Source organism: Pezoporus wallicus, unplaced genomic scaffold (genome assembly GCF_028554395.1).
Source record: "Pezoporus wallicus isolate ANWC-B61680 ecotype Strahan unplaced genomic scaffold, APGP_CSIRO_Pwel_v1 contig_6274, whole genome shotgun sequence".
NCBI lineage: Eukaryota > Metazoa > Chordata > Aves > Psittaciformes > Psittacidae > Pezoporus > Pezoporus wallicus.
The window spans coordinates 1172352-1191489 of record NW_026635738.1 but is presented as its reverse complement, the minus strand read 5'-3'; the positions used below and the strand labels follow the sequence as shown (position 1 = coordinate 1191489).

Here is a 19138-nt window from a genome sequence, read left to right as displayed (position 1 = left end):
AGGGTGCTGAGGCGCTGGCACAGGGTGCCCAGAGAAGCTGTGGCTGCCCCATCCCTGGCAGTGTTCAAGGCCAGGTTGGACGCAGGGGCTTGGAGCAAGCTGCTCCAGTGGAAGGTGTCCCTGCCCGTGGCAGGGGTTGGAGCTGGGTGAGATCAGTCTGGGATTCCATAATGAATCACATCTGGCTACTTACAGCATCTCAGCGTTGGCCTTCATCCTTGTTTGAAGTGGCTTGAGACACTAGAGCGATCGATCAGTAAAAGCCACACTGTGACGGCTGGTGTTGGTGTTTTCCTGCTCAAAGATTCCCTTTCACCAAATCCCTGTTCTGTGTTTGCAGGGGCCCGGCGCTGCTTCCTTGGCAGCGATGGCAAAGCCTCAGAGCAAGGATTCTGGACTGAAGGAGAAGTTCAAGAATCTCCTGGGGCTGGGAACATCCCGGGGAAGTTCCAAGCTGTCGGAGGGCAAGCAAACAGAGTTCATCATCACTGCGGAAATACTCAAGGTATGAGAACTGACCATAGGAAAGGGGGGGATAGTGCCTGGATTACCTGCGCTGGGAGGATCTCAGCGAGGGCTTGCTCATTCTCCTGTCTGGCTTTGACATTCATTCCCTCTCTGAGCGTGCCTTTTCCCCTTTACCTCTCCATTCATTCTCTAGTGAAATGGATGTAAAACTCGTCTACTTTGAAGTTACGGTGTTTTAGTTATGCAGCGTTTGGATCCTTCTGAGGTGTTTGATGGGGTGGTGGTGTCTTTTGTCAGCTCACAGGGTGTTTCCTCTGCATACATTGCTCTTCCCATAGACTGAGTTTGTGTGGTGGCAGTTAGCGTGAGCTGGAAATGGTTTGTGGTTTATGAAAGCCTTAAAGGCTGGGGAGCTGGACCTCATGTCCCTCCTTTCTCTGCCCTTCTCCCATGAACTGAGTGAGCACAGCAGCCAGTGAGTTACCAGCTTTCCTGAGGAAAAGGAGATGTTCTCTCTTGGCAGTTCAAAGCTGCTTGGCTCCAGTTCCGTGAAAGGTCTGGTTTTGACGGATCATTTGCTAATGGAAAAAAAGGGTTTGGAGAAATTCCTGCAAAACTCCAGTGATGACTAATGCTCAGGTCATTTTGCACAAACGTGTAATTCATTTTTCTGTGGTTCGTGAGCCCCTTTGAGGAATAGATAAGTGTTTTAGCCAGATAAACTGTTAGCTTGTGTCTACATTTCTTTCCAGGAACTGAGCATAGAATGTGGATTGAGCAATAGGATCCGAGCAATCAGCCAGATCTGTGAAGTGGTGAAAACCAAAAAGATTGAGGAGGTAAGTTTCTGCAGTGGTCAGTGAATAATGCAAGGATGATGCTCGAAACCTATCGTGAGAGGCTCCTGGAGTTTCAAGTGGCTTTTAAAACTGATAATCCCACAAGCTGTTTTGTGCTGCCCAGACCTACAAAAGGACGTTAGTGCTGTCCAGCCTATCAGCTGTGGAGCAGAGAGGACACAGCTGATGGGCTTCCTGAGCTCAGTGCTGTGGATGTTCAGGCCTGTTCAGGATGGTTCAGGGGAGACGATGTTCAGAGGTGTTTGCTACTTCCTTCTCTCTTGTTAATAAGCGGCTTCAAATTGGTTTTGAACTCATCTTGTGTTGGGGTGGAGGTTTCTGCACCAATGCTTACACTGAAGTAAGTGTGTGGATGAAGAACTTCTGTTACAGGGGTGCAAGTTGTTGTATAGGATGGGATTTAGTGTCTCTTGTGGTTCATCAGGTGAGAGTGTCCCTCAGAAAAGACAACTCCAGACATGAAATCCCTGAAGATCTTGTTCATAACTTGCTGTAATTAATGACTGACCTACTGGGTAAAGATCCCAGAAGAAGCCTAACCTTCCTACTGCTGCCTGTGTCCTGTGTTTGCTTGCAGCATGCAGTGGAAGCCATTTGGAAAGTGGTAGCTGATATGCTCCAGCCAGAGCGCCCCGCTGAAGCCAGACATGCTGTTCTTCATCTGCTGAAGTCAATTGTTCAAGGCCAGGTGAAAACAAACAAACTACAGAAGGAACACCGCACTTACACTGGGGTTTGTGCAGAGGATGGACGTGAGAAATGCTGGGTGGCTCTTTTCTACAACTTTCCTCTTTCCTCACGCTGGTTGTGCCTCGTAAATGGGCAGAGGAAGTGTTTTAATTTCAGCCGCGGTTTGACCTCATAGCAAAACTTCATCCATTTCACAGAAAACTTTTCAGGTTTGGGGCAGTGCTCTTGAAAAAGAAGAAATACTTCGGGTTATGTTCAGCGTAGTACAGCAAATTATCTGGTCTGTACCCAGACCCATCAGTCCTAGGCTGCAGCTGGTTTTGATGTTTCAGCATGTCAAGTATGCAGCAAGTTCTTTATGAGATATTTTCTTAGTCTGGCCAAGTTAAGCATACTACAGATTCTTCTGATTTCACAGTGGGCTGTACAAACTCTATCAGACCAAAGTTCTAGTTTTCAGTAGTCTGAAAAAGCAGTGATGGATGCTTACAGAAAGAACAGGCATGGATTCTGGTTTGTGGCCTTATTCTTCTTCATGCTCTGCTGGCAGAGCTGTCAGTTGCTGTTTCCGTGGAATACTTTGTGTATTGGATGCTGCCTCTGTGTTGCTGGGCAAAATGCCTCCAGCCCTGAGTGCTGAGATAACAAATTGAGAAGACCTGAGCCATTGTCAGTAGCCAGTACTGGAGGTACTTCCAGGAGACTTTCGTAGCCTGTAGGAAGATGAAATAGTTTCAAGCATGAAGGTTACTGTTACAGACTTTAATAAGGCTTTAATTGTCTTTTTCCATTAGTGACACTGTTATCTGTCTCCCTACCCCCTTTTTCTTAAGGGTGAGAGATTAGGGATCCTCAGAGCACACTTTTTTAAGGTTATTAAGGATTATCCCTCCAATGAAGATCTGCATGAACGGCTCGAAGTGTTCAAGGCTCTGACAGAGAATGGACGCTACATCACCTACCTAGAAGAAGAGTTAGGTGAGTATTGTCTCTGCCCCTCTTCAGTTTTGTGGGAGGAAGTCAAGGGACAGGCATCCTATGACAAGATAAAAAGGCAGAGATAGCTCTCCTGGGTAGAAAGTGTGTTGTAATGTTTTGTTTCCCTTCTTTAGCTGACTTTGTGCTGCAGTGGATGGATGTGGGTTTGTCTTCTGAGTTCCTTCTGGTTTTAGTGAACCTGGTGAAATTCAATAGCTGCTATCTGGAAGACTACGTAGCTGACATGGTGCAGTAAGTGTTCTTTTTTTAACTTCTACCTGCTTCTTCTTGGTAAATTACAGGAGAAAGCTGCAGATCAATACCTGGATAAGTGGAATCTTTTTCATCCCATCTGGATCTATTTAATTCCAGGTCACACCTGGCATTTCTGCCAAATTTTTGATTCTCAGTTGTTGCAATGTTCAGATCTATTTTAGTTTAACTTCATGTGCTTTTCCCATTTCATGAGGTGGATCTGATTGCATTACCTAGTCCCACAAATGGTATCTGCTGTTGTATTCATCTAGGCATACTGTACTGCATTTAAATGCAACTTTAACTTAGGAAAAGAGGTCGTAGTGTTGAACAGGAGTTTGGTGTCTCTGGAAGTGTTATCAACAGTGCCACAGTAAGGGGAATGATGAGTCAAATAACATACCAATTTACTTGTCTCTTTTGGCTCTTTGTAATTTGCCTAAAATCATATAAATCAATCAGTTATAATTATGGTGTTTTTTTCCTAACAGCAAGATATGCCTTTTGTGCATTCAGACTTCGTCATCCGTGGACATAGAGGTCAGTAATTTGAATCTCTTGTAGTCCTTTAGAATTCTTTATAACTTTCACAAACTCAGACCATTAAACTCTCCTTGCAGTTTAGTCTCATCTTACAAGAGAACTAATACAATGCTATGAAGTATTTGTAAGCCATTGGATCTCGTATACCAATAATCATTTTACTCTAAAACAGAGCATTGCTAAATTTAATAAGTGTATCAAACTTTCAACAGAGCTTTTTATGGTTTACTTTCCATCTTGCAATGGTTAAAGGCCAAAGCAAAAGACATATTTGTATCCCTTTTGACTCCCAGATTTCCTGGGTCGGCCAGGTTAGCGTTTGACCTCCTTTATTCATACAGAAGTGTATAACCATTTGGTTTTTCTCCTTCCCAAAGATTTCCTTGCAAGTCCTGGATGCAGTTGTGTGCTATAATTGCCTGCCATCAGAGAACCTGCCAGTATTTATCATCACTTTGTGCCGTACCATCAATGTGAAGGAGCTCTGTGAGCCGTGCTGGAAGGTCAGAGCTTCCTTGTAGTCTTGGTTTTTAATGAGTTCACTGTTTTGGCCGTGTAGACAAAGTGTTGGATGTGCCTGTGCACATCTGCCATAAACTTCAGTTTGGTCTTAAGAGTAGAGGAAAACCTGTTTCAAGTGTTAAGAGATCAGCATGTTGTTCGTGTAAGTCCTGTTATGTCCATGGAGTTTACCCATAGTTTCCTCTCACCTGATGTGATAGGCTTCTGTTGTGGGATGGTATCGTGGTTTACACATTAGCTTGCCCTAACAGGGCATGATCAGGCAGCCAGCTGCATATTTAGGCTAAAGAGTGTTTTAACACTTGGATATTTAAATGTTTTCTTTGAATTTGCAGCTTATGCGCAACCTTTTGGGAACTCATTTGGGACACAGTGCCATCTACAACATGTGCAGGATCATGGAAGACAGGTAAAGCAGGTGTATCTAACAAACCCCAAGGAATTCAGTAGAGGTCCTGTCGAGATAGATGGGGTGTCACTGACCTCAGTAGAACAAGCTGAAGGTTTTGGTGCTTAGAAATTAATTTCCTTCCTCGTTATGATGCTGAAGTGCTTGTTTTATTGACTTTCCTGAATTTAATTTTGCTTTGTTTAATGCTGTACTAAATGATTTTCATGTTTGTAAATTGCTGTGCAAAGCTCTGATGTATAACAGACCTGAATTCCTGTAGTGACAGCGCATATTCCTGTTGACGCTTGTATGTTAAAATACTCCTTGCGTGTGAGACTTCCCTTCTGTCTGTCCTTAGGGCTTACATGGCAGATGCAGCGCTGCTGAGAGGAGCTGTGTTCTTTGTTGGGATGGCTCTGTGGGGTGCTCATCGCCTCAATTCACTCAAGAACTCCCCAACTTCAGTGCTGCCTTCGTTCCTCAAGGTAGGATGGGGGGAACTTTATTCAGACGTACATCTGGACCCATACAAAGTTTCTGATCACTGCTTCTTAACTGTTAACTGACTGAAATGCTTTGTGTTCCAGGCCATGACATGTCCCAATGCAGTTGTGTCTTATGAGATAGTTCTGTCCATAACACGTCTCATAAAGAAGTATGGGAAGGAGCTGCAAGCTGTAACGTGGGACATCCTCTTGGACATCATGGAGCGATTACTGCAGCAGCTGCAGGTGAGTGCTGAGCCTGTCTTGGTGTACTTCCAGTCAAAAGACCTTACCATAAATATTTTGGCAAATTGATCTCCTCTTTGTACACTCTAGAGAACTTTGAAGCTGAGTGAAGGTTGAGCCCAATTCTGTGCTTCTCAACTGAGTTTTCTGTTTGCATTTCAAAGCTAGCACTTTCTGGTAAGGTAGAAGTCTTTTAGGAATGCTTTTGTCTCTGTTTCAGAGTCTGGAGAGCCAAGAACTTAAGTCCATTGTACATGATCTTTTGACTACAGTAGAAGAACTCTGTGACCAGAATGAATTCCATGGCTCTGAAGAGAGGTTTTTTGAGCTAGTGGAAAGATGTGCTGATCAGAGACCAGTAAGACCTTGCATATTATTGTCTTCCTTTGTTGCCAGTTGAATCTGTTTTGTTACTTAGCACACTGGGGAGTCGTAAAATAGCAAGCGGCCAGAAAATCACAGCAAAGTCTTGTATGAGCCTTATTATTGGTGTGGGGGCTGGGGAGTGGATATATTGTATTTGCTTATACACTAAAAGAAAAAATTCTTGATCTCTCTGTGAAAGGAATCTTCTGTATTAAACTTGATAACCTACAGAGCTCAGTCCATTCATCCTGCCAAAGATGGCTGGATTCACAACCTGCAGATGTTAATGGAGAGATTCTTCAGGTATGAAATCATAACTTTGTGAGTACAAGCCACATTCAAATGTTTCTTGCTATGTTTCTATGTTAGATGATTTTGTTTTCTGAAGTTCTAATGTTAGCAAATGGCTGATAAGAAACATGGTAGATCCAGGGCACAGCATGTGAAAGGATTTTGTTTAACGGAAGATAAACTTTCCACTGAGCTATTTATGATTCCTTTTTTTTCTCATTATGTCCATTGGATGGTGCTATTCCAGTTAGCTTAGGCAGTTATGTGTTCCATTCCACAGCACTTTGTAGTTCTGACGCCAAACAAGACCTTCGTGTTCAGCATCAGGATTGCATATGGTTATCCGCTATTAAAGTTATCTGGTTTTAAATTGGTGCTGCTGGAACTATTCTTGTGCTCTAAGATACCAGCATACAGCAGTAACAGACTTCTGTCTCATCTGTGAAATGCTGCCAAAGAGCAGCTCTTCCTTAGTGCCGTATGTGTGGCTTTAAATTTGCTCACCAGAGCACTTACGCTTCTTCCATGTGCTTCCTAGCTTGGACTGGAATGGGAAAATAGCAGTTACAGGTCTCCAGAAGCAGTAAAAGCTGAATTGGGATTCCAGGTTCGATTCTTGAATCTGATTTCATATGTAGAGATGTTAACTGAAGGCTCAGATGATTTCTAACTGTTACTGTGCTAACTCTTAGGAAGTTTCTTAGTCTAGTTTTACCTTCCTTTTATCTTCTCCCCGCTTCCCTAAATATCAGCAGCTGTATTTTATTCATCTTGAACTTGTTCTTCCCATTCTAGGAACGAAAGTCGTAGTGCTGTTCGGATTAAAGTTCTGGATGTCTTGTCCTTTGTCCTGAGTATTAACAGGCAGTTCTATGAGGTGTGTGTTTGTCTGTTTCTGATGATCAGATGTGGGATCCTCAGTGGGTGGGGAAGGCTTTGGTGAGGCAGAGATGCAGAATTTGTATAAAAGCTTTGTAAAAGGATGAGGTCTGGACATAATCTGACATGAGCAGATGGATTTGTCTTGGTGCTTGCAGTTTAATTGCGATCTAAGATAGAAGCTGTCTGAGAGAGATGTTAAGATGCTTTTCAGCTCTGGGGATGTCTTCAGCTCTTTGAATGTACCCAGAGTGTCAGAGGACAGGAAGGAGCGGAGGTGCTGCTTGGATTCCCTCAAGATTTGTGAAAACATGATGCTGCTGCATGTTTCCTCTCTTTCTCAAAATACGCTATGCCTAGAAATCTCTTTCAACAATCTGTTTGAGCCTGGGCTATCAAGTCAGTGGGATAGATGAAAACCAAAGCATTGAAGTGCAGCAAAAGTCTTAAGTATTTGGAGGGGAGAGGAAAAATCAAGGAACCAAACAGTTGAGGAGTAAACCTGATATCAGTGTTCTTTTGTTTGTAATGATTTGTCTCTTGAACGTGCTGACTGAACAGCAGATAGCAAAGGCTTATTAAGGTGTGTCCTCTTGCAGGAGGAGCTGATAAACTTGGTTGTGATCTCTCAGCTGGCTCACATTCCAGAGGATAAAGACCATCAGGTCCGAAAACTGGCCACTCAGCTACTTGTAGACCTGGCTGAAGGCTGCAACACACATCACTTCAACAGCTTGCTTGATATCATAGAAAAGGTGAGGCAGAGCTTTTCCAGTTGTCAGTAGCATCACCACACCTTTTGTCACATCCTCTTACTGTGGCTGAGGAGACTAACCCGTGACTGTTACCAGTTGTGTGGCTGAGCAGGATATTGTAAAACTGGTGGATTTTGGAGGATGCAGGTCTAAAGTGCAGAGCTTTAGCAACGCACATTTAAGCTACCTGAAAGGGCTTGCAGATTTCCAGCAAGGATGACTTCCTGTGGTCCTTCCTGACCTTCCAGGATGGAAATCAAGGAAGGGTTTGTCACAGATTTAAACAATGTATTGCTTTTCTTTTCAAAAGGTGGCTGCACATTCTCTCTCATCTCCTTCTGAGCTGGAAGAGAGGGACTTGCTGTCATATTCAGCTTCTTTGGAGGATGTCAAGACAGCAGTTCTTGGACTCCTGATAATTCTTCAGGTAAATGCTGCAGAGCATTAAACATGTCTTCTTCAGAGCAGTCTTCTGCTGGACTTGGCTTTTTAGATAACTACTTTCCCACTGTTAAATATTTTGCCTTTTGTTTCACCCACATAATACTTTAACTCTTGGTTTGGTCATTCCTTTTGCTTTTGGGTACTGTGTCACTGTTTGCTAAATGTTTCATTTGCTTAATTTCCCTTGTACAGTGACTGTGAGCACATTTCCATGTGCGGAGGGTAGATGTGTTCATAAACTAGCAGAAAGGGAGTGGTTCATAACCTTGAATAGATGCGTTGTGTTTGGGTAGCGTGTTCTGAGATACGGTTAAGCAGTTGTGAAGAGCTGGTTGTCCCAGCCAGCGCCCTTCTGGAGTTGGGCAGAGTTGCTCTGGAGCCTCTGCAGAAGTTCTGCTTGGAGCCATCTGTTCAGCTTGCTTTCAGGAGCAATTTTTTGCTGTGTTGTTCTTGAATTCTTAGTGCAAATACACATTTATAGAATAGAATAGTTAGAGTTGGACAGGACCTTAAACACCATCTACTTCCAGTCCCTCTGCCACAGGCAGGGAACATTTCTGAATGGAAGCATGAGCCTGCCTTTTGATTTGTGTTTCTGCTCCCCTCTAGACTAAACTCTACAGCTTACCCTCCAGCCACGCAATGCGGGTGTATGAGATGCTGATCCACCATGTCCAGCGCCACTATATATATGCATACAGCCTTGCTGTTGCTAGCAGCATCAGATTGCAGGTATGAGAGGTAACTTGTGCTTTCAGGTCAAGAGCTGCATGTTCCTGCTGCAATTTGTGGGAGGCAGGTGGGAATGTGTGCTCTAGAGCTTGCCAGAAGTAGAATGAAGTGTTTCTTGGCTAATAAAAGTATGTATATGTACTGTAACACCAGAATTGATGCCTCCTACAGACCTAGCCACACATCTATTAAAGACCTCTTTGTACTTGCAAAAGTATCACATGGGGAGGTGGGAGAGTATTCCATGGGTTTGGGGTTTGAGTGATTCCAATGTCTTCTCTGTTACAGGTATTTGATTTCCTGCTGATGCTTCGAGCTGACTCCCTCCACCGCCTTGGTCTTTCCAACAAGGATGGGGCAGTGAGGTTCAGCCCTTACTGTCTGTGTGATTTTGTGTAGGTTTCTCATTGCATTAAGCAAAAGCTGTTTTCCAAACTATTTGATACTTTTGCATGGGCTTAATGGTCCATCTACAATCCACAGTTTTTCTAATTCTTCCCAATCCTGTTGTATCAGCCCGTACACAGTTTATAGTTACAGCCTAGGATTGTCTCAGTAACTCATCAGTGAATTATTCTTACAAATCAGTTACCTACAGAGCTCTCAATGAGATGTGAATTTTCTGTTCCTGCTCACAAAACTTCACCAAAACGTTTGCAGTTTCCCTCCTCAAACCAGTTTTCACATTGAGGTTTGCTTCAGTGATCTGTATGAATCTGTCTGTTTTTAATGCTATAGCTTGGTCTGAAACGCTTTGGGTAACATGCCCCAAAAGAGATCTTTCTGAATTTGCTATGGGTCTGGGTGGAAATATCCTTAACCTGACCAAACTGACTCATTGCTGTCTGTCTACTGTCAGTCCTGTGGTTTTTAATTGAAAATGCAGTTTATAGTGTTGTTTGGTCATTAAACTGGCTACCAGATAGGCTAGCACTGGAGGTCACATGAATAATAGGCTGTTCCGATCTTGATTTGACATTACATGCATTTTACATGTTTTGTTCTCCTTTTCCATGTTGTAGAGAAGCAGAGAAGAGGACTTCTGAGAAGAAGCCTACTGGTACGCTCTCTCCGCCTTCCGGAAGCCCCAGTGTGCCTTCCCAAAACACCACCATTCGTATCGGGCATCTGCCTTACTCCATGGTCTTTGGCGTCCTTCTGCAGTGTTTGAAGCAAGTATGTCCACTTTTAATATCACAATTCATATGAACTGTGTCCATTTAAACCAGCTGGCTAGAGAATTCTATCCCGGAGTATCTAAATAACACCTGGAAAGCAATATGTAAATCCTCCTTGGGCAGAATCTGTGTGTAATCATATAGCTTTACAACCAGCAGTGGGAGCACTAGTTCAGATCTTCAGAAACTAAGCAAAGCTTTCATGGCACTCTGCTTCAGAGCAGACAAGGGCAAAAAGTGTGTGTTATCAAAGATCAAATGAGTCCTCTTGTTTCTGAAAGGACATTTGAAACTAAAACCCTCCTACTGCAAGTTTTGGAAGCATTTTGAGGACTGGTAAGTATTCCAGTTGCTTGTAAACTGTAAATATAAATTGTTCATTAGTGCTGTATTGGCCTTAGTTATATGCTGAGGTTGTCTTGCTCTGGAAGTTAACTTGTGCTAATGGCTGGGAGAACTGATTTCCGGCTCTGTCTTTTTGAGCTCAGGCAGATCTGGGTACAAGTTGCCTTCCAGTTTGTGGTGCCAGTATTGCACCTAGAGCTGGATGACAGACAGGAAGTAACTTGACAGCTAAATGCCACCTCTTTTTATATAGCTATCATGGCAAGACATAACATCTGCCTGAGAAATGGCAGAGGATTGGTCTTGCTTTCAAACTGAACTGAAATCGTACCAAAATTTTCCACCTTAATTTCTTCTTTCTTTCCAGGAGACAGACTGGAAGGTGTTGAAGTTGGTCCTCAACAAATTACCTGAATCCCTCCGTTATAAAGTGCTATTTTTAACCTCCCCTTGTAACATAGACCTTCTGGCCTCTGCACTGAGCTACATGGTAATGCCATGCACCCTACTGATGTACAGTCACCAGATCCTTAGTTTGCTTGAGAGCTGGTTAGAGTTGATTGGGGTTTTGGTTTGTTTTTCCCATTCAGTCTAATACGTTTAAGATTAACATGCTGTTTGTCAATCCTCACTCACCTTCCCTCTTTGTGAGGGCTGCTTTAGGTACAGAAGTAGGTAATAATGAGTGTTCTTTCTCTTTGTACTTATGTAGACATGTAAAAGGGGAGCTATAGGCAGTGCATATCTGTTGTCTTTTAGAGTGTGTATTTAGTGTGAGGCATTCTAACTTACTGTGTGATCTGTCAGCTCACAGACAAAAAGACTACTGACAGGCTCCATGGTACCCCAGAAGGCTTTTCTCGCACGGATTTGCATCTGGCTGTTGTTCCAGTACTGACAGCATTAATATCTTACCATAATTATCTGGACAAAGCTAAACAGGTAGGGGGGAAGTAAGAGGGTGAGGGGGGACAGGGCAAAATCATGTATAATAGAGCATTTTCTCATACATGCTGGTTAGGAGACTTAAGTGCAAGGTAACGCCCTCTTGCAGGTTGCTGGGTGACTTCACCATCTGCTGGAAGAACCCGCTGAACATAAAAATGCTGTTTAATCAGAAACTGAGTTATTTAACTTCTAAAATACTGACTTGATTAAAGTCCCATCTTAAGATTTTAGCCTGGAATATATGCAGCATTATGTAGGGTTCTGTGTCAGTGCATTTTGGATTTGAATTCATGCGCACCATACAGGCCTTGTGGTATGATACATGGCAAGCCATTCTGAAATGCTGTCTGAAGCCAGGAGATGGTTACTCAGGGGTTTTCTCTTCCCCTGTATCATGGCTTTTCTTTCTCTTTTACTCTTGTAGCGTGAAATAGTGTATTGCCTGGAACACGGTCTCATTTACCGCTGCGCAAACCAGTGCGTTGTGGCACTCTCTGTCTGTAGTGTCGAGATGCCCGACATCATCATAAAGGCACTTCCTGTCTTAATAGTCAAATTAACCCACATTTCTGCTACAGCCAACATGGCAATCCCCCTCTTGGAATTTCTTTCAAGTGAGTTGTAATGTTCTTGTACTTTTGACCTCCTATAGTTGTGTTGTTTGCGCTGAGTACGGGCGTTTTGATTGTGTCAGTCATATGGAATGCATTGTAAGGGTTTCTTGGCTTTTCATGATGCCTTTGCACCATCTTCAACATAAAAATGTTTGATCATCTCTTGCTTGTTCCTGGTTTTCTATTTAAAGCACTGGCACACACTAGAGGGTCGTGCTTTGTGTAGTACAGCCATGCAGTGATTGGAAATGCGAAGGTGCTTTCTCCACCTTGTTGCTTATAACTTAAACAGCATGAAATTATAACTCGATTTTAACTTCCCTATCAGCTGATGGTTTGAAAGAAACAAGCCAATTCAAATTAAGCTGAACTGTGGTATTGAATAGTTTGTGTTCAGGCCTCACCCATGTTGGTTTCCTTCTTGATCTATTCCAGCTCTAGCCAGGCTGCCTCACCTCTATAGGAACTTCGCAGCAGAGCAGTATGCCAGTGTGTTCGCCATCTCCCTACCATACACAAACCCTTCTAAGTAAGTAAAATTAAGAGAATGAGACATGCTTTATTTGTAGTACTTGGGTCAAGGTTATTTATTGGATATTGCTCATTCTGGTATCTCCAGGCTTTTTCTGAAGAAGGGGCATACTCACCTTGGGTGAAATACTTGTTTTTCTCCAACAGAACTTTTGAGGGTATTGTCTTTATGCTTACAGTTTCTCAGCTTGAAAAACCCTTCTGTTCAGTGGTGGAATGGCATCATAATGCAGCGTTAAACTCTGTGGCTATCTCTGTGCTGTTTTAGGTTTAACCAGTACATCGTTTGTCTGGCCCATCATGTGATAGCGATGTGGTTCATCCGGTGTCGCCTTCCCTTCCGAAAGGACTTTGTCCCCTTTATTACAAAGGTAATGGACACTACTGATTCAAACAGTATCTAATACAAATTATGCTGTTCTAATAAAAATAATGGTTTGAAGAGATTAAAGGTTCTCTTTGAAGCTAGGAAACTTCACACAATCATAGAACCGTTTGGGTTGGAAGGGACCTTAAAGCTTATCCAGTTCCAGCCCCCTGCCACAGGCAGGGACACCTTCCACTAGAGCAGCTTGCTCCAAGCCCCTGTGTCCAACCTGGCCTTGAACACTGCCGGGGATGAGGCAGCCACAGCTTCTCTGGGCACCCTGTGCCAGCGCCTCAGCTCAGCATCTTTTTTTATAGCTGACTATGAGTTCTGCATCACTGCAGTCTTCCAGCTGCTCGTCCTGCCCATTCTGACTCTGACCTGTTTGTCTCTGTCGGCAGGGTTTGCGCTCAAACGTCCTCCTCTCCTTTGATGACACACCTGAGAAGGACAGTTTCAGGGCTCGCAGTACAAGCCTGAACGAGAGGCCAAAAAGGTAAATTATATTTGACTCCAGAAGGGTCTTGTGTTCCCTGTTCTAGTCCTCACACCCTTCCCTGTGTTTTCTGAAGGAGGCTGGGTCTAGTCATCCAAAATCTGACAGTGCATTTAAGCAAGCAAAGTAAACCTCTTTAGGTCAGGGGATTGGGAAAAGACAAACATAGGTTGGTAAGAAGCTGGAATCAAAGCAAGCTGACAGTCTGCTAGTCCGTAAGAGGGCATCGCTGGCTGTTCTGTAAACCTTTGCAGGAAGGTGTAAGGCTTTTTGTTGTTAATTTTTGAAAACCAACAGTTCTTTCAGGTTGATGTGTGTCAGTACAGCGCTACCAGGAGTAATGGAATACCTGTTCATAGTGCTGACTGCTTTTGATGCTTGAACTCTAACCACTACTTAAATGGTTGCCAGAGACATTACGATTAGCAGCCTGTGTAAATGGAGAGAGCCAGTGCTGTGTTTTCCCATAGTGTTATCTGTCAAGTGTTTTGGGTGGCAGACAGCTGCCTTCTGTGTATCTGGGTGTCCTGGTCCTTCTTTTGAATCTCAAACCATTATGTCAGTTTGAAGCAAAGCTTCATGTGTTCAGAAGTCAGAGCATATCTTAACCAGCAATCTTTGAAAGTAACATTTGCCAGGATAGGAGAATAGTGCTTGGCAGGCATTCAGGGTTTCTCTAATGTCCTTTTTACCTGGAGGGCTTGCCTAAATTGGTTCACTTAACTTGCTTCAGTGTTAACGTGCATAAGCATACAGTGGCATTTGCACCCTGGGGAAAGTGCCTCTACTTTAACTGCAAGGCTCAAGGAGTATCTTGCAATGAAGAAACACCATCCCTGCCCTAATGCTATAGCTGTAAACCCTGTTTTGTGTTTCATCTCTCCCATCTTCTCCTCTTTCATTCAGAAACTTGGAAGAGAAGCCTTTTGACACTCGTCTCTTAAATTAAAATTTCAACTAATCTTTTTTTTTTTTCCTTTTTTTCCCCCAAAACCTGTTAAATTTACCAGGTTGGAATACTACTGTATCTAAAGGCTTTTGCTAATGCTGCTGGATCACTTCCCACAGAAATCTCTGCTAAGGAGTGTGGGCTGTACCCAGGCAGCAACCTGAAATACCAGAACTGCTGATGCCACTGCCTCTGGGGCTGGCTGAACTTGGATTGTGTCCAAGAGAGAGGAAATGGCTTGAAGCAGATACCTGTTTCCTTGCTTGTGAAGCTGGTGTGCTTGATTCCACTCCTTAAGCCCAAAGAATAAGTATTTCAGTGCCCTGGCTGAGGTGCTGGGTGTTGCAGGAGATCCAAGATCCCAACGGTTCCCAATGATGTTGGTGTAGTGATTATAGCAGGGTATGAGCCTGTGCTTTCTGCAGTCACATCTCCAGCTGTGGCCAAAAGTGATCTCTCAGAGGTCATTGGAAGGCCAAATAAATTCTGATCCCTCCAGGTGGCCACCTGAAAGGTAACAATTCACTGAAGGGAACAGCAAATAAATCATGTTGAGAAAGAGCCAGAAGGGTTAAATGAGTATCTGCATTTCACATATGGGGATGTGAACTGCTGAACCAGCTGGGAGATCCAAATTAGTACTCAGGCAGGCATGCATCTCAGCTGTGCTAATTAAAGTGCCTCTTAGGTGTTAATTGCTGTCATCTCCCACATGTGGTTGGCACCTGATGGCGTAAAGGCTTATCTTTCTGTTCCAGTTCAAAGTCAAGTGGGTTACCTTGAGCCGCCTGAAATAAGATAGCTTGTTGGACAGAAAAGCATCCCACAGTCAGCAACAGCAAGAGGATTTTTGTCCTCTTGCCCTTTGATCTGTGCAGTTGTGTATAGATGGGCTGAGTCTCCCCTTGTGTCTGACTGGTCCTGGGTGTTGTGTGATTCAGGGTAGAAGCTCAGATTTGGGCCAGGCCTAACAGAGGTAGAAATAGCTGGTCTCCTTGTATTGGTAAAAGCATTTTAGGATGAGGTCTCTGGAAGTAATCAGGTTTTTAGCTGTGCTGAAGCAGTGAGTTGGGGCAACACGAGGTGGTTGAGCTGCACAAAACTCAGACTTCACACATTGGTGCCTAACCAGCCTTCAGGTGCTCCTGCCTTTGTTTAACAGCGCAGTATTCCAACTGTCATTTCAATCAGTTTGGTTTTTGTTTTAACTTGTACTAATTTCATTTGTTTCGCAGCACATTTAAAACCTTGGTTTCAGAATTGTGGTTTTGTCTTTTTAATGCTTTCAGCGCTGCTTGTTTGTACAATTTAATTTGTGTTTTCCTTTTTTTGGCATTTGTTTGATTTTCCATCACCCTCCGGGATCCCCCAATATTGACCCTGTGACCTGTGACTTTTCAACCTACATCCCTACAATGATTTCCTCCCTTCCTGTGACCTCTTTTGGGGCTTGGTGCTTCTCCACCTAGTAGTTTAAGACTAGCCAAAAATGCAAAGCAAGGCTTGAATAACTCTCCTCCAGTGAAAGAGCTGAAAGAATCCTCTGCAGTTGATGCCTTCCGATCCCGCAGCATCAGTGTGTCTGAACATGTGGTCCGCAGGTAGAGGCACTTTAAATGGGGAGAATCCAAGAGCATCTCAGCACTTGGAAATTTTACTGCAAGGGAGGGTGGATTTGCATGTGGGATGCTTGCATGACGTTGGTATGCGATAAAAAACTGGCCTTAGCTACAGACAAAGGTTTTGGTGTCATGGATATCCCATGGCTTCCCAATGCTGGCTAAGGGCTTGTGGCATCATACCCTGTGCTCTGTATGGTGACTTTGCCCTATTCTCTGATGCTTTAGCAAATTTCTCTTTTCAAAGTAGAGACGGTGAAGGGGGGAAAACCAAACCAACAAAACACCAAAGGAATAAGAAAGGAAAAAGGTTGCATTCTGTGCAAGTGAGAGTCCTGGTTAAAACTTCAGCCTTCTAAGCAGTGACTTGTACCAGGAGAGGCTTTTGATACTGTGCAAAGTTACATCCAGGCCCTCCTCCCAGACTAGGAGTAGTTCTGGCCTCAGTTTAGGATTTGTTCTTTGAGGCAATGGGAGCTGATGGAAATGTGATGCCATGAGATGTATGCTCAGCATGTACAAAACGACTGCTTTCATGACTAAAGCAAACAAGTTTCGATTCCAACCATTGATTTGCTCACATGAAAGATGAAACAGTTTGTTCTAGTTTTGAAAACGTTTTCCTGGATCACTTCCCTTGAGTGTTAAACTGCTGCTGTAACACGTTGGTTTAAAATCTGAACCTGAAGATTTGTGCCTTCATCTCTAAGGGTGGCTGTCAGTGGGACTTTGCTTTCTGTGGTTTATATTTGACTAAACTGTATGGTGTTTGGGGGAAAGGCACTGAGTTGTGAGTATGATTCTGGCACATCATTCTCTTATATCCCCATTAATCTATTAGGTGTTTTCTTCTCTTGTATTTATATGGAAATGGTGACAACTGAAAGCTCATGTAATTACCCTTAATGATGCCAAAGAAGTTGCCACGTCATAAAAAATTTGGCTGTACCTCAGCTAAGCTTGTATTATGATGGCCTAAGGAGTTGTCTTTATGATATACTGCAGTTGTTACAGTTGCATTGCTAACTTGGCTGATCTGAAGGCAGAGCTGCTCTCTATTCCCATGCCAGTTTCCTGTTCAGAGTGCAATTTTTTTCTGTTTCAAGTTAAATCAGGTTTTACATCGCTGTTGAATTTGGAGGAAAAAAAACCAATACGTGAAAGGTGTGCAACAGAGAAAAAAGCAAACCACAGGATCATAAAGTGAAGTCTGGAGTGCCCTGATTGATGGCTCATGGGCAGCATTTTGCCTGGGGAACTGTGCAGGTCATGGGACGCTTGCCCTTACTATAGAGTAGTGAACTCAAAGCATGGTGCTGCCTCTTACTATTTGCTTGGTGCACTTGCCCATGGGCCACCAACATCAGAGAGCACTGGCTTGGCCAAGTCAGCTGGTGGACATTGAAACGTTTCTGAGTCTCTCAAGCTAAAATACACTTTCTGCAATGACAATCTGTGAAGCACAACATGAGGCCGATGCCAAACTGTTTGTATGATGCTCTGGGTTTAAGGTCTGGCCACCTCTCTGATCTGGCACATGCATGTATCTCAGGTCGTTCTGCATCACGCTGTCTTTCGGGTGACAGGGACAAGCATTTGGCAGTGTGATGTGTCAGTTGGAAACATTCTCTTCTAGTCGGATACAAACCTCCATCACCAGCTCAAGCCTGGGCTCTGCAGATGAAAACTCAATGGCTCAGGCTGATGACAACTTAAAGAATCTCCACCTGGAGCTCACAGAGACCTGTCTGGATATGATGGCTCGATACGTGTTTTCAAACTTCACTGCTGTGCCTAAGAGGTAGGGGCCAGTTTGGGACAATGGGAGAGATGGCTTTTGTTGAGGTTTATATTTCTCATTATTAGTGGAACATTGGATGTTCTGGCAGGCCCAGGCTCCAAAGCTGTTACTCGCAGATAAAATCTGACTTGGCTAAACATGAGGTTAGATGAGAGAAGTCCATTGGAGCCAACCAGCCTTTGCCTCAGCCTTGAACTCCAGAAGGAGATGCCTTGAAGGCACGCTGTCTGTGAGCAGTGCTTTGCTCCCTCTCCTTGCTGCAGAATCAGTCGTTGCTGCAGACCTGAGTGTCATGCCAGCTGGCTTCAAAGGGAGGGAATGGAATTTTCTTGCTAGCCCTTCCCAGAAGGAGACACAGAGCTCAGACAAGGCTTGTTCCCTTCTGCTCTGTGATGTGTCCAGGACTGAACTAAGCTGTTTTGTAAGGTGTGTCCTGTAGTACTACTATCAATTGATATTAAATCCCTCATCCTGATGGATAACGTGTATGTGAACCACCAGAGGATACATTGAAAATGCTGTATAAAGAAGGAAAGCAGGCAGCACCTCCTGCACAGTAACATGAACTAAGCCATCTGTGTAGGCTCTGTTCTCTGTTGTCTTCATTACCAGTGTGTTTCCAGGTCTCCTGTGGGTGAGTTTCTGTTGGCGGGAGGAAGAACGAAGACATGGCTGGTTGGTAACAAGCTGGTGACCATCACTACAAGCGTTGGAACGGGGACAAGGTCCCTGCTTGGCCTAGACTCTGGAGAGCTCCAAAGTAGCACAGAATCAAGGTAATTTTCACTCCCATTTCTAGATGTTCCCACTTAACAAAATCTCTTAAAGCACTGATTTTCCTCCGATCAGAAGAGTCTTACTTGTCTAGCATGACTAATTCCTCTCTCAGTATCATCAACATCCTCTTTTTCCACAGCTCAGACCCTGTTTTGCAAGTGAGACAAACAAAAGAAGCTCCAGCAAAACTGGAATCTCAAGCTGGGCAGCAGGTTTGCAGAAGCTCTCGCAACAGAGTCCGATCCATGTCTGGTAAATTCCTACCCTGGAGTCTTACTGCCATTTCTGGAGCTGTGTGATAGGCTTAAATGTCCAAGTGCCTACTGAAGAGAGCTGTGCCTAAACTGATTTGAGAGTCTGGACCTGTCTGGTATTTAATAGAGGGCAGGTAGCTCAGCTGTTGGCCTCAGGGGTGGTGCTGCTCCTCCTGCTTCCCTCTCCTTGCAGGAAAGCTTTGGGGATGGGTGAAGTGGGGAGCACTGGCAATGAGAATCACCTACGTTTATCTAACCTCCTGGTTTAGAAGAAACACATAGGAGGTTAAGTTTTCTTGGGTTCCTGTTGTGGTTTAAACCCAGCTGGCAATTAAGAACCAGTTTATAGCCTGA

The 19138-nt window shown here is 43.8% G+C and overlaps 1 protein-coding gene across 8 annotated transcripts in view; it reads left to right on the top strand.

Annotated features, from left to right (window-relative positions):
- Nucleotides 1-19138, top strand: part of TSC2 (TSC complex subunit 2) — an 80480-nt gene that overhangs the window by 49086 nt on the left and 12256 nt on the right. For 3 of the 8 annotated variants that reach the window (XR_008970757.1, XM_057398107.1, XM_057398105.1), the window contains exons 1-28: nt 341-505; nt 1221-1307; nt 1906-2016; nt 2852-2996; nt 3131-3248; nt 3743-3791; nt 4172-4297; nt 4652-4725; nt 5066-5192; nt 5295-5438; nt 5659-5796; nt 6004-6107; nt 6891-6972; nt 7574-7729; nt 8040-8156; nt 8783-8905; nt 9194-9300; nt 9928-10081; nt 10796-10918; nt 11236-11370; nt 11801-11990; nt 12426-12519; nt 12790-12892; nt 13290-13384; nt 15803-15934; nt 17589-17753; nt 18377-18529; nt 18670-18782. Coding sequence is in view for 7 of the 8 variants with exons in the window: in XM_057398107.1 (XP_057254090.1) it covers nt 368-505; nt 1221-1307; nt 1906-2016; nt 2852-2996; nt 3131-3248; nt 3743-3791; nt 4172-4297; nt 4652-4725; nt 5066-5192; nt 5295-5438; nt 5659-5796; nt 6004-6107; nt 6891-6972; nt 7574-7729; nt 8040-8156; nt 8783-8905; nt 9194-9300; nt 9928-10081; nt 10796-10918; nt 11236-11370; nt 11801-11990; nt 12426-12519; nt 12790-12892; nt 13290-13384; nt 15803-15934; nt 17589-17753; nt 18377-18529; nt 18670-18782 (3403 nt within the window). In the remaining variant the exon portion in view is untranslated. Of the gene's footprint in view, nt 1-340; nt 506-1220; nt 1308-1905; nt 2017-2851; nt 2997-3130; nt 3249-3742; nt 3792-4171; nt 4298-4651; nt 4726-5065; nt 5193-5294; nt 5439-5658; nt 5797-6003; nt 6108-6890; nt 6973-7573; nt 7730-8039; nt 8157-8782; nt 8906-9193; nt 9301-9927; nt 10082-10795; nt 10919-11235; nt 11371-11800; nt 11991-12425; nt 12520-12789; nt 12893-13289; nt 13385-15802; nt 15935-17588; nt 17754-18376; nt 18530-18669; nt 18783-19138 lie in introns of those variants that run through there. The other 5 variants (XM_057398108.1, XM_057398106.1, XM_057398110.1 and 2 more) reach the window with 3 other exon arrangements.